Source organism: Mustelus asterias, chromosome 13, assembly GCF_964213995.1.
Source record: "Mustelus asterias chromosome 13, sMusAst1.hap1.1, whole genome shotgun sequence".
Lineage (NCBI taxonomy): Eukaryota > Metazoa > Chordata > Chondrichthyes > Carcharhiniformes > Triakidae > Mustelus > Mustelus asterias.
The window spans coordinates 94809876-94837463 of NC_135813.1; the positions used below are offsets into that span (position 1 = coordinate 94809876).

General features: G+C 43.3%; 1 protein-coding gene across 1 annotated transcript in view; it reads left to right on the forward strand.

Annotated features, from left to right (window-relative positions):
• The window catches only part of svopa (SV2 related protein a), a 41096-nt gene extending 17244 nt beyond the window's left edge, over positions 1 to 23852 (forward strand). The window contains exons 9-16 of the mRNA XM_078226113.1: positions 1805 to 1933; positions 3576 to 3649; positions 4865 to 4941; positions 6407 to 6514; positions 8462 to 8573; positions 12964 to 13045; positions 21850 to 21939; positions 23661 to 23852. Of these exons, the coding sequence (XP_078082239.1) occupies positions 1805 to 1933; positions 3576 to 3649; positions 4865 to 4941; positions 6407 to 6514; positions 8462 to 8573; positions 12964 to 13045; positions 21850 to 21939; positions 23661 to 23852 (864 nt within the window). The remainder of the gene's footprint in view (positions 1 to 1804; positions 1934 to 3575; positions 3650 to 4864; positions 4942 to 6406; positions 6515 to 8461; positions 8574 to 12963; positions 13046 to 21849; positions 21940 to 23660) is intronic.
• Positions 23853 to 27588: the final 3736 nt, after the last annotated feature.

Below are 27588 nucleotides of genomic sequence, written 5' to 3' on the forward strand. Positions count from 1 at the left end.
AAATGATGGGTTTGTATGACTGAGGGAGTAAGGGTGAAACTTAACAGTTTATTCGGTGCACATAATGGCAGGTCCAGCACGTTACATGTCCTCACGCAGTGAGGCTGGATTTTGAGCTGTCAGGAGGAAGGTTGAGTAGAGGCTAGACTCAGTGGTGCAGCAGGCAGTAAAGAAGGCAAATGGTATGTTGGCTTTCATAGTGAGATGATTTGAGTATAGGGATAGAGATGTTTTGCTGCAATTGTACAGGGCGTTGGTGAGGCCACACCTGGAGTATTGTGTGGAGTTTTGGTGTCCTTATCTGAGGAAGGATGTCCTTGCTATAGAGAGAGTACAGCGAACATTTACCAGCCTGATTTCTGAGATGGCAGGTCTGTCATATGAGGAGAGACTAAGTCGAGTAGGATTATTTTCACTGGAGTTTAGAAGAGTGAGAGGAGATCTCATAGAAACTTATAAAATTCTATCAGGGTTAGACAGGGTAGATTCAGAAAGAATTTCCCAATGGTGGGGGAGTCCAGAACTAAGGGCCATAGTTTAACGATAAGGGGTAAACCTTTTAGAACTGAGGTGAGGAGAAATTTCTTCACCCAGAGAGTGGTGAATGTGTGGAATTCAGTACCACAGAAAATAGTTGAGGCCAAAACATTGTCTGATTTCAAGAAGAAATTAGGGGCTAAAGAGATCAAGGGATTTGGGAGGAAGGGGGCATCAGGATATTGAATTCGATGATCAGCCATGATCAAGATGAATGGCGGAGCAGGCTTGAAGGGCCAAATGGCCGACTGCTGCTTCTAGTTTCTATGTTTCTATGACCCTTTTCCATGATAAAGAAGGGGGAATCTAATGGCTTTGATCCGAGGTACACCTAGCACACCTTGTTATAGCTGCATACAAGAGCATTTGTAGAGGCCCAGTGGCAGATCTGCTGCCCATACATTGGGTAAGTGATGCTAGTTACTGAGGATGGAGAACGAGGGCCTTAGGGAAAAGAGAAAAAGCTAATGCTGTAATGTGAGAGGGGGAGAATAACTGGCTTAATCGCCAGAATTTTACCACCCCGCCCAGCACAGGAATCGGAGTGGGTGGCGGGGATGGACAACGGAAAGGTCCGTTGACCTCGGGTGGAATTTTACAGTTCCAGGACGAGCGAGATCATAAAATCTTGCCCAATGACTGTAACAGCACAGACTAACTACAGGAGACCCAAATTTAAATCCTCCTGTCAACCCTCTGGTACTTCACTGAACAATTGTCAACAATTCTCAGCCTGGTAACCTGATATGAATCAATGATAAAAGAAATGCTCACATAGTAGGGCTCAAACTACCAGACACCATAGAATATCATTCTTCACTAAACCTATTGCTTTCTAATGAAACCGAATGGAAATTGATTTGATCTATTGCAATCTGTTGTCAAAAGATATGCAGCTTAGGTGGATTGGTCATGCTATATTGCCACATAGTGTCCCACGATAGGTTGATTGGATTAGCGATGGGAAATATGTGAGGTTGCGGGAATAGGGCGGCGCAGAGAGCTTGGATAAGATCCTCTGTCAGAGAGTTGGTGCAGACCCGATGGGCCGAATGGCCTCTTCTGCACTGTAGGAATTCAATGACTCAATGAATTCTGTATAGTGGAGTAATCAGGAAAGAATTAACTGGATTTCTGTGCATTGGGGAGTTGGATCACCAAGATTATGGTTTCATAATAGACTACGTTAAGTCACCTGTCCAATCCTTACTGCAGCATCTATTCGTCAAACTTAACTTTATCAGATGGTCTTATTTCTATTTTACAGTGGCTTCCAGAAAGTGCACGTTACGATGTATTGTCTGGGAATCAAGAAAAAGCCATTGCCACATTAAAGCGCATTGCCACAGAAAATGGAGCACCGATGCCACTTGGAAAATTGATAGTTGCCAGACAGGTAAGGGATAACAGTTAATTTTTATTAAAATATTACTTCTGTTTAGTTTAGAACAATAATTTATAATAACAAGTTCAACAAGAACATCCTTTTTATAAATCTCAGTCCTGTCTATCCTTTCATTATTTTTTTTGATCCATTCTTTCTTTTGATATGCATCTGGATGCCTCATAAACATATTCATGCTGTTTACTTCCAAAACCTTTGTTTGTATTTTCTTCCACCTTAGTTAAGAAAGAAAATGATAAAGGCTGCTCCCTGTAATGCTACACTCCAGTGCTACGCTCATGCCCTATTAAATGATATAGTTTCTTGCCAAGTGTGTTTCACAACTTGGCCAATTTAGGGTAATGGCTCCATTGGGGTAAATAGAAAGAAAAATCTAAGAGTTACATAGAAACTAGAAACAGGAGTAGGCCATTCGGCCCTTCAGACTTGCTCCACCATTCATTTTGATCATGGCTGATCATCAAATTCAATATCCTGATTCCCCTCTCCCCACCCCCATAATTGATTAACCTGCCACACTGTCCTGCACTACATGGAAGTCAGCTTGGAATTGGAAAGGACTATCAATTTACGAATATTTTGCCAACTTTGCCATCTCAGCCAGGAAATGTACTTTGATTTGTGGGGATGAATAGGGAAAAAGAGCTAACAAATGGGAAAAAAAAGGAAAATAGTGAAAATGACTTCAGGACATCATGGGTAAAATTGAGCCAGTGTGATACCAACCATTCCAAATCCGGGAGATCCTGAATTGAATCCTGGAGGATTTCTTGAACCCCTGTGGGGTAGTATGTTTGACCCTCTTGTCCGTAGACAAAAACAAGGTGATGTCAATCAGTGTTCCCTCTCCTGATCACTAATCCAATGATTCCTGTTGAAAAATGTGCACCATGGATGACAGGTAGGGTCAGAATTGGATTGTGCTATGATGTTCTTTGTCAAAACTCACTATCAAAGTCACAAGTGAAGAACAGCAATTTGATTAAGAATCCCATTTGGTCGTCAGTGCTTGTTACTTTACTGGGAAATAAGAGTGTTCTATAATTCTGCTCTAAGTTGTTACCAAAGAGATTCAATATGCACGTTGTTAAAAATGTGCAGTCCCATTATCAATGCCATGATCATCAACCTGAGACATTGATTGGGACTTGCTGACTCTTCCTGCCAGTGGGATCTTCCAGTACCACCGGGTGTGACTCCCAGTGGCGGACTCCCTGGCAACAGGACAGGTGAGCCATGCAAAATGCAATAGACATCAGCGGGACTGGAAGATCTTGCTGGCGGCCAATGTAGAGCTATCTCTGCCCCCCATATATATAGATTTATATATATATATATTCAAGGAATTTAAGGTTCAAATATGTGCAGGTTAGGTTGATTGGCTATTCTAAATTGACCTTAGTGTCAGGGGATTAGCAGGGTAAATATATGGGGTTATGGGGATAGGGCCTGGATGGGATTGTGGTCGGTGCAGACTTGATGGGCCAAATGGCCTCCTTCTGCACTGTAGGGATTCTCTGATTCTATGAATTAACAGATTCCATGGTGCCCAAATATTGGTGGTAATTAAATAAATTCAACTTTTTCCTCAGCCTGCATTGAACTAAACTTGACAAATGTTTGTTTGAGACAGGAGGACCGTGGTCATATCGGGGACCTCTTCACACCACAGTTTCGAATGACCACCATCCTTTTATGGTTCATTTGGTAAGCCTGTTTTTTTCATATCAAATGAATGCAATTCAAAGTTTTTTTAAAAATAAGTTGAATGGTCCTAGCTATCTTTGGAAATCTCAGCCTTATTAACAAACAATAGATTTTCACCACGTAGATCATTAAACCAAGAGCTTCCTGAACCCTCAATCCGCCAAGGAAAACCAAACTTTCTTGAGTATTCTCATTCTAATGCCAACTTCTCCAACTACATTTATCATCTCTTTGCACTAATGAAGACAGGACATGAATAATGAGCCGAGGTGCTAAGCTGAAGTGAACTTAGTACCATTTCAGAATGTGGGAGGATAGGGCATATCATGACTAATCATCCCCTAACAGCTACTAACTCAGTTCCCTCCATCCCGGAGTAAATACACCACTTTTCCACCCATTGTTTTTCTATCCACAGTAATTGGTTTTGTTACGAGTTATTTAGACCGTGAGTCAACTAATCTGTAAATTGTGCTGCTACTAAAGAAAAGCATTCACTCCCTTATTCTATTCTGCTGCTACTTCTAATCAGAATTGTTCCCGTTTAAATTGGTTACACATAACCAAAAGAGATCAGTCCAGTCTAATTGCATGTGCCAAACCTTGGGATCTAACACGCAGTATAAACACGCTGGAATTTTACCGCCCTGCCCGCCGCGGAATCGGAACGGGCGAGGGGCGGACAATGGAAATGTCCGTTGACCTCGGGCCGGATTTTATGGTTTCAGGACGAGCAAAGCCGTAAAATCCCGCCCAAAGATTATCTCTCATCATTTGTAATCTTGAGTAGAATTTCTCATGTTGCTGCTTTCTCCTGCGCTAGTGATTTATTGTGTGTTCATTGTGGCATTTCTTGGCTTTTTATATCAGTTGACAATTTGGATGTGAAAATGTTTTTCTTCCCTTATTGTCGTCACTGTTGTTGTTCTTCAGCTAAAGGAAGAAGTAACAGATTTGTTGAGTTTTCAAGGGATGGTGGGCCAATACGGAACATTCTAGCAACTTGATTAAAAATGCACAAATTTGGGAACATTTTCCTTGCATGACAAGTTCAAAGTCCAAAAGGATATATCAGTTTGACAAATATAGTTCAATCCTGTTTCCTCGAATAATCTTGGCTAATGTTAAATGAGGCAACATCTCTGGAAAGGGTTGATAACGTGGAGAAGGGAAAGTTACACCACTGAGTGTTTGGCCTCTACTTCTGTTTTGCAGGTTTTCCAATGCTTTCTCCTATTATGGACTGGTTCTATTAACCACAGAGCTTTTCCAGGCAGGTGACGTGTGTCGCAGTAAGTACATCTCCCTATTTTAACCAGTAGAGTGATGGAGCAGGAGAGGGCAAATCTTGTTGATCCACATTGACGATAGTTCTGAAAGCTGTTCTAATGGACCAAAGTCAATATTAAAGAAACAACTCTGGCTAAATAATAAAATAGGTCTTAAACTTAACTCCAATAACATGCAAAAAAGTATACATTCTCCCAAACAGAATACTTTTGGGAGTGAATCGTCAGCTGTTGCTCGCTCATTCTCAATGGGCTGTTCCATTGATATTTTATGTGGGAATCTCAGTCAAGGTACAAACATTGGCCGAAATTCTCCAGTCTCGCTCACCCTGCCACCGCTGCCAGTGAGAACGGAGAATTTGGCGCTCAGCCAAAACTCCATTCACTGCAGCAGGACTGGAAAATCCCAGCCTCAGGAGACGTCGGAGAATTCCAGCCATTACCTATTAAAATCATGGCTCCATGTAGTGTAACAATCTGTGCGAATAGGCAATGTGTTAGACCTGTGACAAATTTTAAAGGGGGCTGTTACCAGGTACAGACTGAAATGTAATCTTATATGAGACTGCATTTCACTGTACATGTTAGCTTTTTATAAGTTTTATATAAACAAATTGTAGCTTGTAATTTGATAGAGAATTCTTCTCAGCTCTTAGCTCCAAACTTTTTCTCTGTTGTTACCATTTTTTGCCTTTTAAAAAAAATTGCCATCATTCCTTTGAAATTTCCACCCATTTCTTAATGGAGGTTACATCTATCCTTCCTTCCCTCTGCAACACTTAGTTGATCATAGAATTCCTAGAGTGCAGAAGAGGGCCATTTGGCCCATTGAATCTGGACCGACTCTCTGATAGATTATCTTACCCATGTCCTCTCCTCTGCCCTATCCCCATACACATCTTGGGACACTAAAGGACAACTTAGCATGGCCAATCCACCTAACCTGCACATCTTTGGATTGTGGGAGGAAACCAACGTAGACACGGGAAGAATATGAAAACTCCACAGACAGTCATCCAAGGCTGGAATTGAACCCGGGTCCCTGGAGCTGTGAAGCAGCAAAAACTCATTGCACCATTTCCTATTCATGTTGGTCTTCTCAGGACCTCAGATGTGTGGGAATCCTTTCCTCCCTCTGTCTCAATTTCCTCCATTGACGGATTTCTGGAGCCTGATCATGATATTAGCTATCCATTGACTGAACATTTCCTGCAGTTTGGGCCTGAGCAGCACATTTGATTTTATACTAAAACGAAACCAAGTCGCCAGTCATACAATTACATGTTTCCCCTGTTCTTCAATTACAAATCTTGGAGGAAGAGTTCATGACCACGATAAAGTCATTGACACTTTCCTTTTGAATATAGCATTTCAGTCTTTTCAGGAGAAAAAATTGCCAAAAGAATTGAATAATATTCAATTGGCATATATGTATCTAGACTGAAGATAATTTTACTTATTTTTTTAGTGTCAACAGGTGGTAAGAAACCTGAGGGAAGGTGTACACTGGAATGTAAATACCTGAATGTTACGGATTACACAGATCTTCTCTGGACCACTTTGTCAGAGTTTCCAGGTAAGAACTTGGGACATACTACATGCTGTGCTACATTTGTGCTAGGAGGCACTTAAAGGGTTAATTATTGGGTGGCAGGAGGAGGAAGAAAATTGAGTGAGAACTCCAGGTTATTAGTTTAATAATTGATACGTTCCAGTCCTGAATAATTGCAGACATTGGTGATTCTTCTAGCGCATCGGTATTATTTTGTTTCCACGGAATATTTATCCAATAAGTCTTTTCCAAATTCCTTTCAACTTGCATCCAACAAGCAATCTAACACTAGGGATATTCAAAGAAATGAAGAAAACAACTCTTGATGACCCAGTGAGTAAAGGTACTTGCTTTTGAAGTGTAGTCACTGTTTTACAAATAAGTGCAGCAACCAATTTGCAAACTGTAATCGTCCCACAAAACAGCAATTAGAAGAACAGTAAAATTAGTAAATTTGTTGGTGCTCTGACTATTGTTTGTTTCCCTAAGCACCATCGCCTCAAAAACACATTAACTGGCCATCCATCTCAATGTTGTTTGTGGACCTTGCTGTGAACAAATTGGTTGCCATATTCCTCATAACGAGTACACTTCAATTCATTGGTTGTAAACATAGAAACTAGAAGCAGGAGTAGGCCATTCGACCCTTCGAGTTTGCTCCCCCATTCATTATGATCATGGCTGATCATCGAATTCAATATCCTGATCCCCCCACCCTCCCTTCCCCCCATATCCCTTGATCCATTTAGCCCAAGAGCTATATATAATTTCTTCTTGAAATCAGACAATGTTTTGGCCTCGACTACTTTCTCTGGTACTGAATTCCACACATTCACCATCCTCTGGGTGACGAAATTTCTCCTCACCTCAGTTTTAAAAGGTTTACCACTTATCCTCAAACTATGACCCCTAGTTCTGGACTCCCCACCATTGGGAACATTCTTTCTGTATCTGTCTAACCCTGTTAAAATTTTCTAAGTTTCTATGAGATCCCCTCTCACTCTTCAAAACTCCAGTGAATCTAATCCTAACCGACTTAGTCTCTCCTCATATGACAGACCTGCCATTCCAGGAATCAGACTGGTAAACCTTTACTGTACTCCCTCTAAAGCAAGAACACCCTTCCTCAGATAAGGACACTAAAACTGCACACAATATTCCAGGTGTGGCCTCACCAACATCCTATACGATCGCTGCAAAACAACCTATCCTATAAAGCACTTTGCCATGCCTTCAGGTCATGAAAGGCACTATATAAATGCAAGATCTTTCTTTCTTTTGGGGGTGGTTGAAGGATGAGTTTTGGTTTGAATATCAGCTCTCCTTTGAAAACGTATTTTGAAAAACAATGCCGCACTCCCCCAATACTCCTCTGAAATTTCAACCAAAATTTATGTACTCACATAATAGGATTGAAATTTACATTCTGTTTGAGAGAGAAAAGACTAGTATTTTAAACTTAAATAAGGACAATTATGAGGGCATGAAAGCAGAGCAAGAGAAAGTGAACTAGCAATTTGGGTTAAGGGATAGGTGAATAGAGATCCAGTGGTAGACATTGAAGGGAATATTTTAGAATAGATACCTTCCAATGAAAAAGAAAAATTCAAAGGGGAGAATCCACTGTATGATGTTAATTACAAAAGTTAAAGATAGTTTCAAACTTAAAGAAAAAACATATGAATGTGCAAAGATGGGTGTCAGGTTAGAAGATTGCTGTATTTTATATTCTGCCCAAAGAAAGATCAAAAGATTAAAAAGGAGGGAAAATTAGAGTATGAGAAAAAGATGGCGAGAGATATGAAGACAGCCTTTGCTGGGGTGCCCCACGATTGTACCGCTGGTTGAATTCACAGTCACAAGATAATCTAAAGAAAGAGCAATTTTAAAAAAAATCATGCAGAGGCTCATGCCACCTGGGTCACAACATCTGGATTCATCATTCATGCGGGCATGTTGATTTTTCTGCAGGTGTTTTAGTGACATTATGGATTATTGATCGGATTGGGCGTAAGAAGACGATGGCTTTGTCTTTCCTTATCTTTTCATTTTTCGCTCTGCTGTTATTCATATGTGTTGGGAGGTATGATTCTTATCTCTTTTTACCCTCCTTGGTTTATTTTATCAACACGAGCAGATTTCCCACATTATTGCTAACAATAAACCTTATGATACGTAGTTTTACCAAGGTAGAGCTTTTACACCACGTAACTCGCAATCTGTTATTCAGACCACAAGGGCTGCTCTGAAAACGCCCATCCTCAGGTTAGAGGCTAATCTGAGTCCATTGTAAGGTCAGAAAAATGATTGGCCCTTGAAGAATAGCAGACGGTTGCCCCAGTAGCTGGCGTTCAGTCTTTGAGATTTACCTGAGTCACGCCTATTCACTCATTGCTGAAAAGCATGGCACAAATGGCAAAAAAAGTGAAATATTTCTTTTCCCCATTAAGTAAAGAATTGGAGTGTTGTTTTGAATGACATTTTCTGTGTTGCTGAGCGGGTTTAATGTTGGAGTCAGAATCATGGTCAATTTCAGACTGTGGCAAGTGGCCTCAGGTTGAGGGATTGGTCACTGGTGACTTGATAATGGGAAAATCTCCCTGAATAGTTATATATATGTGTTCAAAGAAACACTGAAACGCACCTTAGGGGGAAATCACAAAAATATCTGAGGAAGGGAAGGGATATTTGTATTATGAATAATAGGGAATAAGAGGTTTTGAAAAGGGACCAAGTTACTTAAGTAAGTAAGGAGGGGGATAAATAGAATTATAAATATTATACCTTTTGATATCAGTAAAGGGTATAATATTTTTACCATGTGACACTTACGTTATAGAGATTTACAGCATGGAAACAGGCCCTTCAACCCAACTTGTCCATGCCACTCCTTTATTAACCACTAAGCTAGTCCCAATTGCCCACATTTGACCCATATCCCTCTATACCCTTCTTACCCATGTAACTGTCTAAATGCTTTTTAAAAGACAAAATTGTACCCGCCTCTACTACTACCTCTGGCAGCTTGTTCCAGACACTCACCACCCTCTGTGTGAAAACATTGCCCCTCTGGACACTTTTGTATCTCTCCCCTCTCACCTTAAACCTATGGCCTCTAGTTTTAGACTCCCCTAACTTTGGGAAAAGATATTGACTATCTAGCTGATCTATGCCCCTCATTATTTTATAGACCTCTATAAGATCACTCCTCAGAGTTCTATGCTCCAGAGAAAAAAGTTCATTCTATCCAGCCTTTCCTTATAACTCAAACCATCAAGTTCCGGTAGCATCCTAGTAAATCTCTTCTGCACTCTTTCTGGTTTAATAATATCCTTTCTATAATAAGGTGACCAGAACTGTACACCGTTGGCCAGTACTGTACACTATCCCCACATCCCTTGGTATCTTTAACATCTAGAAATCTATCGCTCTTTCTCTTGAACATATTAAAGGACCGCGCCTCCATTGGGATAGAGAATTCCAAAGATTCAGCACCCTCAGTGAAGAAATTCCTCCTCATCTCAGTCCGAAATAAGACCATAAGACATAGGAGCAGAATTAGGCCACTCGGCCCATCGACTCTGCTCCGCCATTCAATCATGGCTGATATTTTTCTCACCCCATTCTCCTGCCTTTTCCCCATAACCCCCGATCCCCTTATTAATCAAGAACCTATCTATCTCTGTCTTAAAGACACTCAATGGACTGTGTCCCCTGGCTCTAGACCCTCCCCAACCGGGGGAACCATCCTGTAAGAGTTTTCTATATTTGTCCAGAGAACCCAGGCCCAGTCTCCCCCAATCTCTCACTGGACAATCCCAGGATTAATCTGGTGAAGTTTAAACGCATTCCCTCCGAGGCAAGGCTATCCATCCTTCAGTAAGGATCCAGCAATTTGATCCACCATTTAGTGTACACCACAATAAGCAGCTCTGGCCTGAGGATACTTGCCAGCCGGGCTGGCTACATGGAGGAGGTTGGGGACATGGCTCTTACGTTAGTAGATTTCTTCTTTTACAATGACTAGCAACTTACTGTTCTGTTTACACTGCAAGGTAAACTTTACAAATTGCACTCAAAGGGCGGAATTTACTGTGCAACTTGCCGCATGTTTTGCGCTGGTGGGAGGCAGCCCGCCATTGGTCAGTGATGCGATCTTCTGGTCCTGCCGTTGTCAACGGTGAATGCACCCCTCGCTACCGTGAAACCTGCACCGGGGCTGTGCCGTCGGTATGACCGGATGATCCCGCCAGCATGCACAGCCGGAAAGCTCCGGCCCAAATGTTAGCCTACAATCTTGAGCAACATCCTGAAAGGTCCACTCGTGCGCTTTAATGTGCAAAATTATTGCCTCAAATGGCTCCAACCATCTTTGACAGAGCTCACTGGCGTTATCTGACTCTAAATACCCTTGGCAGACACAAGCTGAGTTTGAAGGAAAGCATTAGTGTACAGCTTTTTCTGTTGTTGCTAAATTTAAAGAAAAAAGAACAAAGGAAAGTACAGCACAGGAACAGGCCCTTCGGCCCTCCAAGCCCGTGCCGATCATGATGCCCTAGCTAAACTAAAGAAAACCCTTCTGCCCTTACTCGGTCCATATCCCTCTATTCCCTCCCTATTCATGTACCCATCCAGATGCATCTCAAATCTTGCTAATGTGCCTGCTTCCACCACCTCCTCTGGGTCGGTGGTGACGTTCACGAGGGGTCATAGGTTCAAGGTGAAGGGGGGGAGGTTTAACACAGATATCAGAAGGACATATTTCACACAGAGGGTCGTGGGGGCCTGGAATGTGTTGCCGGGCAAGGTGGTGGAGGCGGACACACTGGGAACGTTTAAGACTTATCTAGACAGCTATATGAACGGAGTGGGAATGGAGGGATACAAAAGAGTGGTCTAGTTTGGACCAGGGAGCGGCGCGGGCTAATTGTTCCTTGTTTCTCGTGGAAGTGGAAATGACTAGGGTTGGGAAGCATTTTCCGATCAGGGCCATTGTGATCTCCTGGACTCGTTTCGATCGCCTCAGGGGGTCGGAGAGGAATTTCCCAGATTTTTTTTTCCCCATATTGGCCCTGGGGTTTTTCACTCTGGGTTTTCGCCTCTCCCTGGAGATCACATGGTCTAAAAGGGGGGGGTGGGGGTGAGTTAATAGGTTGTAATGAACAAAGCATCGTAGCTGTGGGGGACAGCTCGGTGGATAGGATATTGGTATGTAGATAGGCTGGAAAATTGGGCGGGGATCCTGGATTCAGGATTCAATCCTGGACCGGGGAGCGGCGCGGGCTTGGAGGGCCGAAGGGCCTGTTCCTGTGCTGTATTGTTCTTTGTTCTTGTTCTTTGTTCTGGCAGCTCGTTCCAGGCACCCACCACTCTCTGCGTGAAAAACCTCCACCGCAAATCTCCCTTAAACTTTCCCCCTCTCACCTTGAACCTGTGCCCCCTTGTAATTGACACTTCCACCCTTAGGAAAAGCCTCTGAACGTCCACCCTGTCCATGCCTCTCATAATTTTGTAGACCTCTATCAGGTCTCCCCTCAGCCTCCATTTTTCCAGTGAAAACAATCCTAGTTTATTCAACCTCTCCTCATAGCCGACACCCTCGAGACCAGGCAACATCCTCGTGGAACTTCGCTGCACTCTCTCCAAAACTTCCAGGTCCTTCTGGTATTGTGGTGACCAAAACTGCATGCGATATTCCAAATGTGGCCGAACCCAGGTTTTATATAGCTGCAACATGATTTCCCAACTCTTGTACTCAATGCCCCAGCTGATGAAGGCAAGCACGCCATATGCTTTCTTAATCATCTTGGCCACCTGTGTTGCCACTTTTAGGGAACTGTGGATCTGCATGCCCAGATCCCTCTAAGTTAATGTCCTAAGGGTTCTGCCATTGACAGTATAATTCACACCTAAATTTGATCCTCCAAAATTCATCACCTCACGTTTGTCCAGATTAAACTCCATCTGTCATTTCTCCAACGTCTCCAATCTATCTATATCCTGTTGTATCCTCTGACAATCCCTGGCACGATCAGCAACTCCACCAATCTTTGTGTCTTCCGCAAACTTACTAATCAAACCCCTCACATTTTCCTCCAGAGAGTGAACATTTCTGACACAGATCATTGCACTTTGCTTTTGTAACAAAAGGTATGTTTACATAAAATTTCACAGACCAGAAATTCACTGTACAAAGTTAGTCCTTGTGACAGTATTGAATTCAATGCACTCTAGGCTACCTAACATTTGGGGTTCTAATATTCCTAACACTGATCTGCACTAGGGTCCGCCCTTCCTCTGAATTGTTACGAGGTTCCAATGATGCTGTTAGGTATCACGCTAGCTACAGGGCTACATGTAGAAGAAATATTTTAGTCAGAATGAATAGAAGGATGATTGTGTGTTGTTTCTAATTCATATCAGTTATCTCATAATCTGGTGGGGATGACTTTTTACTTGGTGCTTTTCTACAGGTTGGCCCTCACAGCATTCCTCTTTATTGCCAGAGCTTTCATATCCGGTGGTTTTCAGGCCGCATATGTTTATACTCCTGAGGTAAGGTCAATGTATTGTTACATGTAAGAGTTCTAGAGTCAAGCTATCCATTTCCCGTGTGTGCAATAGCGAGGTGGTTATGTTACTTGGCTGGTAATCCTGGCAATGACAATGGCAGCTCCCAGCATTTGAATTCAGTTTTTAAAATGTTCAGTAAAAGCGTTGGGTTGTCGTAGAAAAGCAACTGTCTAACTGGTGTCATTTTGTAGAAGCAAACCTCTCAGGACTATGTTTAACTTTAGTTCCGCACAAACTTGGTTGGTGCGGCATGGTGGCACAGTGGTTAGCACTGCTGCCTCAATTCCCGGATTGGGTGACTGTCTGTGTGGAGTCTGCACATTCTCCCCGTGTCTGTGTGGGTTTCTTCTGGGTGCTCTGGTTTACTCCCACACTCCAAAGATGCGGGTTAGGTGGATTGACCATACTAAATTGCCCATTAGTGTCAGGGGGACTAGCTAAGGTAAATGTATGGGGTTATGGAGATCGGGCCTGGGTGGGATTGTGGTCAGTGCTGACTCGATGGGCCAAATGGCCTCCTTCTGCACTGTAGGATTCTATGATTCTGATGCTGTCTGATGTGGACTAGCAAGCCACACAGTTGTCTGAAGCCACTACAGGAACTGAGGAAGGCCCAATGCCATCGCCTCTGGGCAACTAGGGATGAACAATAAATGTGGCTTTACCACATCCTGAGGATGCATAGACATGGTACATGATATAAATAAAGAAGCTGGGAGAGCTGGGCACTGTGCACTAATCGGAATTTTAGATTGACAGTTTTTTGAAAACCGATTTTCTGCTGAGAGAATTCCAAAACTTGAACTAAGATTCAGAAACCAAGAGTTTAATTCAGATTCCCTAAAACACGTTGCATTGTCAAGAGGGAGGGATAAGATGGAAGAGAATAGGGCTGAGCCACAAGATAATAAGAACCTTAGGCGATGTGACAGGGCCGAGTTTTGACACACTGCGGCCTTAAGCTATGTCAAGCTTAAGAGGCCCCATAGCATTAACCAAAAATAGTGGGTAGAATTTTCCTGTCCCGCTCGCCACGGGAATTGTAGCGGGCAGGGGGCGGACCATGCAAATGTCCATTGACCTCAGGCGGGATTTTCCAGTCTTGGGGCGAGCGCAGCTGGAAAACCCCTTCCAGTGTCTTAGTCTAACAGAAAGAACAATGAAAGTAGAAATATTAAAGCTTTATATTTCAATATATACATAGAATAGAATAGAATAGAATCCCTACAGCACAGAAAGAGGCCATTTGGCCCATCGAGTCTGCACCGACCACAATCCCACCCAGGCCCTACCCCCATATCCCTACATATTTTACCCACTAATCCCTCTAACCTACGCATCTCAGGACACTAAGGGGCAATTTTAACATGGCCAATCAACCTAACCCGCACATCTTTGGACTGTGGGAGGAAACCGGAGCACCCGGAGGAAACCCACGCAGACACGAGGAGAATGTGCAAACTCCACACAGACAGTGACCCATGCCAGGAATCGAACCCAGGTCCCTGGAGCTGTGAAGCAGCAGCGCTAACCACTGTGCTACCGTGCCACCCACATAGATGAGGTGCAATGAGCCTATGCATATATGTAAATATAAAGCATTAAGCCTATTTGTGTTATGAAATACTTAGCAATTGCTTTAATTGCTCATGTGACTGTAGACTAAAAGTATTCATACAATAAATGGAAGCAGAAATACAACCTGTACAAAATTTAAAACATTTCTTACCTGATATTTGGGCAGCAAAGTCATTGATGATGTCCTGAAATGATAAGCTATGAAGTTTGTAATTTTCTAGCACAAAATGCTCAGGGCAGACAGCTTTTCTTGCAACATTGCTGTATCTGCAGTTCATTCTTGATGTTTTTTAACTGCAAAAATGACTTTTCTTCAGAGCAGCTTTTCACCGTTAGACTCAGAAAGAGCTGCAATGTTGCTTCTCCATGAGGGAAAGCCAGTGGGTTTTCCTTTGGTTGATGTTATGGTTCAGGTCAGAAACTCCAAAGTGTTTTATGAAGCTGGCCTGGATCAGAAGTTTTCCACTTTGAATTTGGCTAGGATAAGCATGAAGTGTTTCACCTCCGATATGATTCAAATGACCCACCAGGGAGCTTTTCTCAAACAAAGTTTATTTAAGAATATAGTTAACATGTATGGAAAGAAAATTAGCAATAAGTTTTATCAATTACAAACAAAAGCAAAACAACCACAGTAATGTATAATCCTTAACAAATATCTCTAAGATGTTCCAATCAAACCAAAACTTCCCATAGACAAAGCCCTTCCACAGGTTTAACACAGCAAAGACTAATACTCACGTGATACTGGAATTGAGTCCTATGGTTGAATGCTGCAGTCCTCTTGAAATACTCAGAAAAGTTTGAAGTCAGAACAGCTTCCCAGAACACCAGGGAGAGACTCTACTCAAGCCACCAACAGCAGACTTTCTACTCCAGGAAGGCATTCCGCAAACCAGCAGAATTTCCCAAAACGAAGGAGAGAGAGAGAGAGAGAGACATTGCTTTCAGTCTGATGTCCACTCCCTTCTAAACTAAAACCTGCAGCTCAGATCTGAAAATGAAAGACTTCCTGTCAACTGACCTGCAAACATTCTACCTCCTGTCAATGCAGGGTCATAAAACGAATTCCCAAAGTAAAGCCACTTAAGGAGCAATAAAAGTGTTCCTAGTAGACAACCGGTGCCACAATGAGAGCTACGGAAAACATGATTTAAAAGAAAACTCTTAAAGGTGCACTAAAGTCACACAGGTCCTGGTGGCATAAAGTTCCTTTGCCTGAATAATTTTCCTTGATATAAGCTTGGAAGTGCTTTATTTCTCCAACGAGGTTAACACCAACATTTTCAGGATAACTTTGCATCAGAAACTTTGCTCCTTCACACAGCTGCTCTTCCAAGGAATCGATGTAAACCAAAAATGAAAAATTGTTTGCGATTTTTTTTTTGCAATGATTGTTCTTTTCTTCCAAGTTGGTTTCAAGTGCGTCCACCACAGGAATAAAGGATTTCACTCGAAACCTGGAGAAAGCATTTCATCAGCATTTGGTGCATCACCATCAACTTTTTTTTCTCATTCTTCGCCTTTTATTCACACACTTATGGTCTCCATCAAGCGTGCTTTGTTTAGTTTTGAATTCAATTTCTTTAAAACTTTCTCTGGTTTCTTTCGAGAGGTGATAGAGTGACGTGTAACGCTTTGCACATGTACTAAGGGCTATCTATGGATCTTGTAGGGCCTGGCTGGATTTGTGGAACTGATCTAACAAATGATTCCAAAGTCCTAACGTGAACACAGATCCCTCTATCGTCTGCTGCAGAATGCCAGCTTCTGTCCTTGCATCACCTTTCTCACTGTCATCAGGATGAAGATGAGTCAGAACATTAATAATTGAACCATCACTCTCAGCTTAAGTAGCCTTTGCATTTGCTTCCCACCTAGTGTCAGAGAGATATGTTGGTATGATAGAATCAGGACCCATAAATGATTTGAGTACTGTCCAGCATTTAGTCAAGGATGAGAAGAATGCGCATATTTGTTGCATAACAGTAAAAATATGACTGCATTTAGGCAGCAATCAACTGCAGCACGGCCAACAAGTTTGAGTGAATATCCAGCACATGGAATATATATAGAATACTTATTTTTCTCCAGAAAGTTTTGATGCATGCCATTATATCTTCCTGCCATGTTAGCTACATGGTCACATGACTGTCCTCTGCACTTACTGAGGTCAACTTTGTAGACATTGTCTAAGTAATCCAGCTCCATATGGGCTATATTTTCACCTCTATGGTTTTCTAATTCAGGGAAAGTTAGAACGCGTTCAATGAGAAAACCATCATCGGGTGACATGTATCTTACAATAACAGTTGGTTTATCAACATGTGAATGGGGTGGGGGGGAGGATTCTCCAGCCCCCTGCAGCCAGCCGGGAGATACAAGCAGAGGCTGTTTAGTGGGCTGTCCACTGGGCGCCACGGCCTCTGCGCATCTCCAGCTGCCGGATTTCTGGTGTTGTCAGCCATGTTGGAAATCAGCGCGGAGCTGATTTGGTTTTGAAATTGCTATTTTAATATCATTAGCAGGCCCGGGACTGAGGTCTCTGGGCCCGCTAGCCTCTCCCCATCCCGCCTCACCAGGAGTGGTTCACTCCAGCAGGATTTACAACAGCTCCCCATTGATGGGGAGCTGGCGGCCCGACCCCACTGGAGTGAAGGTGCCCCCAGGAGGTCGGGGATGAGGGGGGATTAGGAGATTGTGACTGCCGGTGGGGGTAATCGAGGTGGGCCGGGGGGGGGGGGGGGGCGTGGAGAGTGTCGAGGCTGACCCTGAGACGTTCAGAAGGCCAGCGATTGGGGGTCGGTGGGGTCGGCAAGGTCAGCAATGAGGGTGGTTGTGGGGCTGGCCAGCAATCAGGAGACCGGCAGCGCAGGACTACTGCACATGTGCTGATCACGGTGCTGACAGTGGCCCACTCAGCGCTATGCTGCCGGCCTCTCCAGCAGGAATGGGCCCCGTGAATCATGAATCCCACTAGGGCACTCTGTGATGCACAGAGTGTGGGAGATTCATTTTGGAAATCCCGTTAAAAATTCCAGTGGGATTTACTGCAGTTTTTATACAAATTCGGCATTAGAATTTTTTTGGGAGAATCCTGGCCCAGGTGTTGAGTCAACAGATGAACTGAAGTATCCCAATTTGTCCAAAATCGATCCACTTCCTTTTTCAGCCATAAGCTGAGTGAGTTCATATATATTCTTTCAGCAAGTATGAAAGCTTCCCAGATCCAGCGCGTCCATAATGTTTTATATGGCTGGAAAGAAATGGATCAAATTTAGCAATGAGTTCTGTCAAACCAAGAAAGTTGTCCTTGTTTGGCAAGCCAAACCTTTCATTGCCTGCCCTAAAATCTAGTCCACATTCTGCTGCACTCATACTTTCAAGTACATGCCCCCTGTGCTCCTGCTCCTTTATTTAGCTGCTCCTTCAGATATTAATCCAAGATTAACCCACGTTGCCTCATCAGATATGTAAGGAAAACTTTTCTATGATCCTCAGAGTTCTCATGAATTTGAATTCCAACATGGTTTCTCCAATCATTGAACCAATCACTAGCCAGTGCTGGCAATGATGTTGAGAAGAATCTGAATACAGAACAATGAATACAACCGGCTGTTGCAGAGTATACCAGCCACTCTCGGTTGTATTTTTCACCATTAGCTTTCGTTGACCGTAAGAGGCCCTTTGAACAATATCTCATTTGTTTTTTGAATGACCTCTTCGATTTCTCAAATGGGCCGTTCCAATGTTGACACTTTTGAAGGAACTCTCCGTGCCCAGAATGAAATATCATCCTCAGTCAAGATGCCCCAGAGACCAAAATCAATGGACTTTGTGTATCTGTTTCCTTCAACTGAGATTTCAGGCTCTGTAACATTCTCAGAAGTAGTGGTCACATTCACATCTGTACCATTTATCTCAGTAGGAGAGGAGGTGCTTGTGGTTGCAGTGGGCCTGGCTATCTCTTGACTATAAGGTTCCTCCTTTTTAGAAACTTAGAATCCCTACAGTGCAGAAGGAGGCCATTCAACCCATCGAGTCTGCACCAGCCACAATCCCACCCAGGCCCTAGCCCCGTAACCCCACATATTTACCCCGCTAATCCCTCTAACCTATGCATCCCGGGCCAATTCATGGCCAATTCACCTATCCCACACATCTTTGGACTGTGGGAGGAAACCAGAGCACCCGGAGGAAACCCACGCAGACATGAGGAGAACATACAATCTCCATACAGACAGTGACCCAAGCTGGGAATTGTTATTTTAAAGTGAAATATCTGTCATCCTGTGTTAATTGTTTTAACTGCCCTTCGAGCTGCTGCTTCCTTTTCCTTTTTGATATCCACTTTCAAAAGATCTTTTTATAGAATCCCTATAGTGCAGAAGGAGGCCACTTGGTCCTTCGAGTCTGCACCGACCACGATCCCACCCAGGTCCTGTTCCCATAACCCCACATATTTACCCTGCCAGTCCCTCTGACACAAGGGTCAATTTAGCTTGGCCAATCAAACTAACCCGCACATCTTTGGACTGTGGGAGGAAATCGGAGCACCCGGAGGAAACCCATGCAGACACGGGGAGAATGTGCAAACTCCACACAGACAGTGACACTCGGCCGGAATTGAACCCGGGTGCCTGGCACTGTGAGGCTGCAAGACTAACCACCGTGCCCCAACAGACTTTTCAACAGACTTCACTATAATATGAGACGATTAAACATTGTAAAAATTCTTTCAGCTTAATCCTTTATATTTACAAGTAGAATTAAAAAATACGATACCTATATTTCACTTGGTGTCAAGGAGAAAAGGGAGATCCTTGTGTGACTTCGACCAGGCACAACTGAGGCTGTTGCGCAAAGTTTTCTGAAGAATCATGGATTATGACTGCAGCAGCATCCTACAGATGGTTTTCACACTTCATTAGTTTTTTAGAATCATTTTAAAGGAAGACATTTCAGAAGAAAATACACTTTTATATTTATTATTGTCTTGGAAAAAGCCATATAAGTTACTGCCATTTCGTGACTGAAGGACCTAAATGGATCATGTGACTGTTAGAGGTCAAGAGAAAGGATAACACTGTGGATATGAATTACAATGATTTCCGCCCAGATTTATAAACTCAACTTGACAAATAATTGTGTTGCTATAAAAGACGGCGGCACGGTAGCACAGTGGTTAGCACTGCTGCTTCACAGCTCCAGGGACCTGGGTTCGATTCCCAGCTTGGGTCACTGTCTGTGTGGAGTTTGCACATTCTCCTCGTGTCTGTGTGGGTTTTCTCCGGGTGCTCCGGTTTCCTCACACAGTCCAAAGATGTGCGGGTTAGGTTGATTGGCTATGCTAAAATTGCCCCTTAGTGTCCTGAGATGCGTAGGTTAGAGGGATTAGTGGGTGGATATGGGGGTGGGGCCTGGGTGGGATTGTGGTCGGTGCAGACTTGATGGGCCGAATGGCCTCTTTTTGCACTGTAGGGCTTCTATGATTCTAAAAGTATATTTTTGTCATGAAAAGTGTCGGTTTTAGAGAGCCTTTTTCCCTGTCTCTTTTGTTTTGCAACCAATTATGCCTAAAATTTCAGGCGTGATCTTACCGGCTTGCCCCCTGGCTGATTGGCATGGTGAGCTGTTAAGATTGCATGATGGGCTGAAAGTTCAGTCCATGGCTGGAATTTCACCTCACCCGGGGGGGGGTTGGCAGGAGATCTTTCAGCGCACTGCAGCCGGTTTCACTGGCGAGCTTAGGCTACGCCCACCCTCTACTGGCAGGAATCGTGTCTAGGCTCTTTGTTTGCACTGAGTGCCATAAGATTATGACTCACGGTTCACCGAAAAAAACGGCGCCGTTCTCTCCTGTTTTCTCGTTTGCTCGGCACAGAATTTGTTTCATAAGATTGCGCCCTTAGTCTTTTTTTCATATTTAGAGCTTTACATAATGTGAGGCCTGACACTGTAACTTACTTGGTTTATCTGTACATTCAGCACTGCTATGTGTAAATGACAATTGTAGTGTCGGTGTTAAATGATTTCGTAACCACTAAGTTCAGTTTTCTCCTTCACACTCACTCTATTATGACTGCTCTGTTTCACTTCTGCCTCATTCACTACCTCCACCTCAAGTCTCTCACTCTCGGCCATAGCATTAGCACTTCAGGGTTCTACCTGTCCATTGATCTCTTAAATGCCCCCAGCCAACACCAACCCACACCTCTACATGCTTCAACTCATCCAGGACACTATAATTTGCATCCACACCTGCACTGAGTCCTGCACTCCCACCACCCATCTCCTTTATGCAGCACTGGCTCCCTATTCCCCCGTGAGTTGATGACAAAATTCCGGTTCTCACTTTCAATCCCTCTGTTGCCTTACTCCACTGTCCCTTAAAGATCGCCTCTTGGCCTAAATCCCCACATGCAAAGTCTGCTTCTCCAACATTGAGTTCCTCTTTGTACTTTGCAACTTGCATTCCACCACCTACTCCTCCTTTCTGGAGCTCTGATCCAGTTCTCTTCACCTTGCCACCTCTTTATTTCTTAAGAAAATTTCTCAAAATCCCTCTCTTCAACCATGTTTTTGCCTTCACCACTCTAATCCTCTTCCTTTCCTGTCTTGGTTGTGATCCACTCGTAGAATCATAGAAGCCCTACGGTGCACAAGGAGGCGATTTGGCCCATCGAGCCTGCACCGACAACAATCCCACCCAGGCCTTATCCCTGTAATGCCTATCCATGTATTTACCCCACTAATCCCCCTGACACTAAGGGGAAATTTAGCATTCACCAATCCACCTAACCAGCTCATCTTTCGGACTGTGGGAGGAAACCGGAGCTCCTGGAGGAAACCCACTCAAACACGGGGAGAACGTGCAAACTCCACACAGTCGCCCAAGGCCAGAATTGAACCTGGGTCCCTGCGCTGTGTGTCAGCAGTGCTAACCACTGGGCCATCCTGCCGCTCTTTTGTTTTTCTTTTGTAGAGACTTGAGTAGTAAAGCAGCAATACAAAACTGTTTTAGAACAACACCCAGGGCGGGATTTTACGATCTCGCTCCACCCGAGACCGGAAAATCCCACCTGAGGTCAATGGACATTTCCATTGTCCGCCCCCCGCCCGCTCCGATTCTGTGGCGGGCGGAGCGGTAGAATTCTGGTGCAAATGTCATCCTTCACTTTATTTCTCTCTGGCTTTATTTCTTCCAGGTTTACCCAACTGCCACCCGGGCATTGGGATTAGGGACGTGCAGTGGGATGGCCCGAGTGGGAGCTCTCATCACTCCTTTCATTGCACAGGTAGGATGAAAACAAGCCCTACCTTTCTCAATAGGTCATAATTCAATCTATCCACCGAACACTCAGTGGGCTGGGTTTTACTCGTCCTTTCAGAACAAGCTGGGAGGCGGTGAGATCCATAAAATGGAGTGGGAAGGCAGGGTTAGTGTGCCCATTGCCTTCCCTCCATGAACATACAAATTAGGAGTAGGCCAATCGGCCCTTCAAGCCTGCTCCGCCCTTCAATAAGATCATGGCTGGTCTGATTATAATCTCAGCTCCACATCCAATTTGCTCATATAACCTTCCACCCCTCTTGTTTATCAAGAATCTTTCACTACATGTGGATACTGCAAAGGCTTGTGGTTGTTGGAAGTCAATCATCTCAGTCCTAGGGCTGTTCCTACAGGAGTTCCTCAGAGTCATGTCCAGGGATCAACCATCTTCAGCTGCTTCATCAATGTCCTCCCTTCCACTGTGAGGTCAGAAGTGAGGATGTTTGCTGATGCTTGCACGATATTCAGCACCATTTCTGACTCCTCAGATACTGAAGCAGTCTGTGACCATATGCAACAAGACCTGGGCAACATTCAGGCTTGGCTGGGAAGATTTATATGTCCAGAAGTCTCTACAAAGGTGAATGAGGAGAGGGTGTTTCCTCTTGTGGGAGAATCTAGAACTAAGGGTCACTGATTCAAAATTAGAGGTTGCCCATTTAAAATGGAGAGAAGGCAAAATATCTCTCTCTCAGATGGCAGGAAGTCTTTGGAACTGTCTTCCTGAGAAGGTGGTGGAAGCAGAATTTTTGAATACTTTTAAAGCAGATGTGGATAGATTCATGATAAGCAAGGGATAATAGATTATCTGCGTGGGCGGGATACAGATTTGCGGTAACTATTAGATCAGCCATGATCTTATTAAATGGCAGAGCAGGCTCCAGAGGCTGAATGGCCTACTCCTGCTCCTTGCTCATATGCTCAAATATATGTATGTAAGTTACATTTGTACCACACAAGTGCCAGGCAATCACCATCTCCAACAAGAGAGAATCTAACCATCTCCCCTTGACATTCAATGGCATTACCATCACTGAATTCCCCCACTGTCAACTTCCTGGGGGTTACTATTGACCAGAAACTGATTGGCCATGCTAAATTCTCCCTCAGTGTACACGAACGGGCACCAGAGCGTGGCGACTAGGGGATTTTCACAGTAACTTCATTGCAGTGTTAATGTAAGCCAACTTGTGACACTAATAAATAAAAAGAAAAATCAGCTTAATATGTGACAGGACCATTCAAAAGTCTGATGGCGGCAGGGAAGAAGCTGTTCTTGAGTTGGTTGGTACATGTTTTCAGGGTACATCTACAACTTACGGACTGCAGTCATTCAAGAAGGCAGCTCACTGCCACCTTCTGAAGGGCAGTTAGGGATGGGTAATAAATGCTGGTCTAGCCAGCAATGCCCAAGTCCCAAGAAAGAATGAAAAAAAGAGAGATTGAAGGAAATCCGGTACTACACCTGTGACTGCCCATGTACACAACCTGGAGCCTGACTTCACAGTGACTTGGCAGAGGCTGCAAGCAGTTTGTGCTTTTGGTTGCAGGTGCTGTGTGCCACAAGGAAATAAGGACCAAGGATAAATTATTAAAGCACCTTTCAGAACATTTTGTAAAATTGTAGTAACCTTGTTTAAAGGGCAGTGAAGAAATTATTTTACAGAATCTGTTTTGCCCAATCAGGTTATGCTGGAATCCTCAATCTACTTGACGCTTTCAGTGTACAGTGGATGCTGCTTATTGGCAGCCCTTGCTTCCTGCTTCTTACCGATTGAGACGATGGGACGAGGGCTACAAGAGTCCAGCCAGCAAGAGTGGGGTCAGGAAATGGTGGGCAGGACGCATTGCTCAAGCAGCTCAACCAGGAGCACCTAGAGTGAGTTTGTTGGAAGAGCAACCAGACCAAAAATGGCCTCGCAGGAAGCGGACAGCATTGTGATCATTACTAATATACACCCATTCTGCTGGCTAAAAACGGCGTGAGTATAAGGTGGAAAACAAATGTAGTGTGCTGCTCATATATATATATACAATATAATATATATAAAAGGGAAACAACCCTGCCCCACCCCAGCAGACTTGTGATCCCAAACCAAAAGGTACCCATAAAGGAATGGAAACTAGAAGTAGAATCTAATGTAGAATGTATGGGGAGGGCCTACCTTTCACACCTTGCCATTCACCCAGCCATCATACAGACAAGCTTTATTAATGCAAACTGCTCCTGTATATTCCTTCCCCCTACTGTGAATCAACTCCACTCACTGATAATGGAAATATTTGCAACAGGCGATACAACATTTGTTAACAAATGAATTGAAAACTATCACCCTTAAACTTCAATGAGCTGGTCTAAACAATCTCTTCCAGTTGCCACACAGCTTCATCTTCAATTAATCAAAATTCTTGCACAGATGATAAGCAGAAAATAGGTACTGAAAACACTGCTGCTGTGATGCCAAGTGTGGACAAGCTAGTCCACAAGGACTTGATTTTCTCATTGCACGGAAAATCAAACTAAACAAGAAATAATCTCAACGTGACTATGAAGCAGGAAGCCCTGGTCATCCTCACAAAATAAGCAATCTCATTAGAAAGACCAGTTTGCATTAGCAAGGTTTGTCTGTAACACTGTACCACGCAATGGGACCGCTTAATATACCTGTAACTTTCAAACAATAAAAAAAGTGTTTCAGGCTGCACCGCTTTATAGAAAACTCAGTTATATACTGAGAAAGTCACAGAAAATTTATGTATGTTAACGTGTATGAATGCAACACCGTGGTTATCCATTAAACTTCAACGAGCCAGTCTTGTATCAGGTTTATTGCTAAGGAGGTGATGTCTTAATATGAAACTCTAATTGGTATGACAATGATTTTCTAAGGTGCCATTTCCTGGTGTGTATGGCATCAATATCACAATGGGCAGCGTCCTGTCACTTAGTTGTCACAGTGGGTCACTCCTTGTTGTTAATATTATGGCTTGGTTATTCCTGGTTGGTGAGTCAGTAAAATTATAAGACATTCGCTGTTGTGAAACCAGTATTGTAATTGGGTCTTTGCTATACTGAAAGCCAATTCCTGATGCCAAGGTGATGGTTTCGTAAGGGTGTTCTTGATTTGAACTTACTGAGGGCCGTGCTTTAAGAAAATTTCAACAAATTTTCCAGAAGTTAGAAACGTTTGAATTTTTAAACTTCCAATATTTCTGGTAGACACAGGTAGACTACAAGTACAGCCATTCTCAGTTTTTATATATACAATTGTACAAATTAAATGTGATGTATACTTGCCCAATAAAGTTGCCTAACCATCCCCACCCTGATCCACAAATTCTTTGAATTTACTCATCAGTGGCCGCCTTCATTCACTCTCTTGCCAGAATTCGACCACCCCACCCGCCACGGGAATCGAAGCGGACAAGGGGCAGACAATGGGAAGGTTCATTGACCTAGGGCAGGATTTTCTGGTCTTGGTTCGAGCAAGGCTATAAAATCCCACCCTCTATCTCTGCTTGAACCAATAATGCTTTCAGTCTCTCACTAAGGATCATAAAACTCTAACTAATCCTACCTGCATGAGTGAAAGCAATATATAACCAATGATAATCGTCAAGATATTTACTCTAAGAAATGAGGTTAGGGTAGTCCCTCTTAAGGACATAATCTAACTCTTCCACAGAGTTAGATTATGTCTGTAAGAGGGGTCACAGTCTAAGAATAGGGGTAAGCCATTCAGGACTGAGATGAGGAAGAACTTCTTCACTCAGAGAGTTGTGAACCTGTGGAATTCTCTACCACAGAAAGCTGTTGGGGCCAGTTTGTTAGATATGTTCAAGAAGGAGCTGGACATGGCCCTTGCAGCTAAAGGGATCAAGGGGTATGGAGAGAAAGGTGGAGTGTGATACTGAAAGTGCATGATCAGCCACAATCATATTGAATGGTGTTGCAGGCTCGAAAGGCCGAATGGCCTACTCCTGTACCTATTTTCTATGTTTCTTTCACTGGGACAATAAGAAGTTAGAACAGTGACACTGATTCAGGACTGAGAAATGGGCAGTTTCAAGAACATTGGGAATTTTATAAAATAATAAAGGCTCAATGACAGCAGAACCTGTAGAGTTCAGCATTGAGCTTTGAACATGTCATGCATGTACGCCTTAGTATATGTACTTCAAATGGCATTATGGTAGCTGCATTAAAATAACATTTAATTAATTTGGAAATATTGCGAACAATGGTTCATGGTTAATTTGGGCAGGTAAAGGCAGGCCTTTGCGCAAGAGAAGTTGCCTGTATGAGTAGAAATCAAGAGATATGTCCGTACAGGAGTTAAAATGCCTTAGAAATATCCTAAAGCACTTGAAAAACACTCAAAGTGTAATTATTGTTGTAATATATACAGTAAGATAAGCAATGAATGGTGGAGGTTGAAATGATGGCCAGAATACCAGGAGAACTTCCTGCCCTTGCTCAAAATAAAATGGAGGCCCTGAATTTCCACTGTCCTCCTGATCTGCTGTTGTAACTTCAGTGAGCAAGCACTGGAACCATGAAACAGCACAACTGGCAATTTCAGCTGTTTCTCCAGAGGTTCTGGAGATATCCACCTGGAAAACCTTTGGGAAAATTCTCATGGGGGATGTTTAACAGGTGGATTAAAACTTGGAATTTAATGTTTCATTTGAAAGGTGGCAATAGCCTTGATATGATACTCACTCCAACTGCATGGCACATGGCAGGCTGGTCAGAAAAGTGAGATGTCATGGGATACAGGGGAAGGTGGCAGGTTGGATGCAAAATTGGCTCAGTGACAGGAAACAAAGGGGAATTGTTGATGGATCGTTTTGTGAACTGTTTCCAGTGGTATTCCAGAGGGCTCAGTGTTGGTGCCCTTGCTGTTTGTTGTATATATTAATGGTATAGATTTAAATATGGGAGGCATGATTGGGGAGTTTGCAGATGACACAAAAATTGGCTGTGAACTTGATAGTGAAGAGGATAGCTGTCCACTCCAGAATGACATCAATGATTTGGTTGAGTGGGCAGAGAGGTGACAAATGAAATTCAGTTTGGAAAAGTGTGCGGTAATGCATTTGGGGAGGGCAAACCAACCAAGTACATACTCAATAAACGGGAAGGGGTTGAGGAAATGGGAGACCTTGGAGTGCATGTTCACAAGTCCTTGAAAGTGACAGGACAGGTGGACAAGCTGGTCAAGAAAGCATATGGAATACTTTACTTTATTGGGTGAGGTACTGAATACAAAAGCAGGGATTTAATGCTATAACTGCATAAATCGCTGGTTAGGCCACAGCTGGAATTTTGTGTGCAGTTCTGGTCATCAGATTACACGAAGGGCATAATTGTTCTGGAGAGAGTGTAGAGGATATTGATAAGAATGTTGTTAGGCCTTGACAATTGCAGCTCTGAAGAGAGATTGGATAGACTAGGGTCGTTTTCCTTAAAACAAAGGAGGCTAAGGGGTGACCTAATTGAGGTGTACTAAATTCCGAGGGGCTTAGATAGAGTAGACAGGAAAGACTTGTTTCTCCTAGCTGAGGTGGAAATTATCAGGGGGCATAGATTTAAGGTGACTGGTAGAAGGAT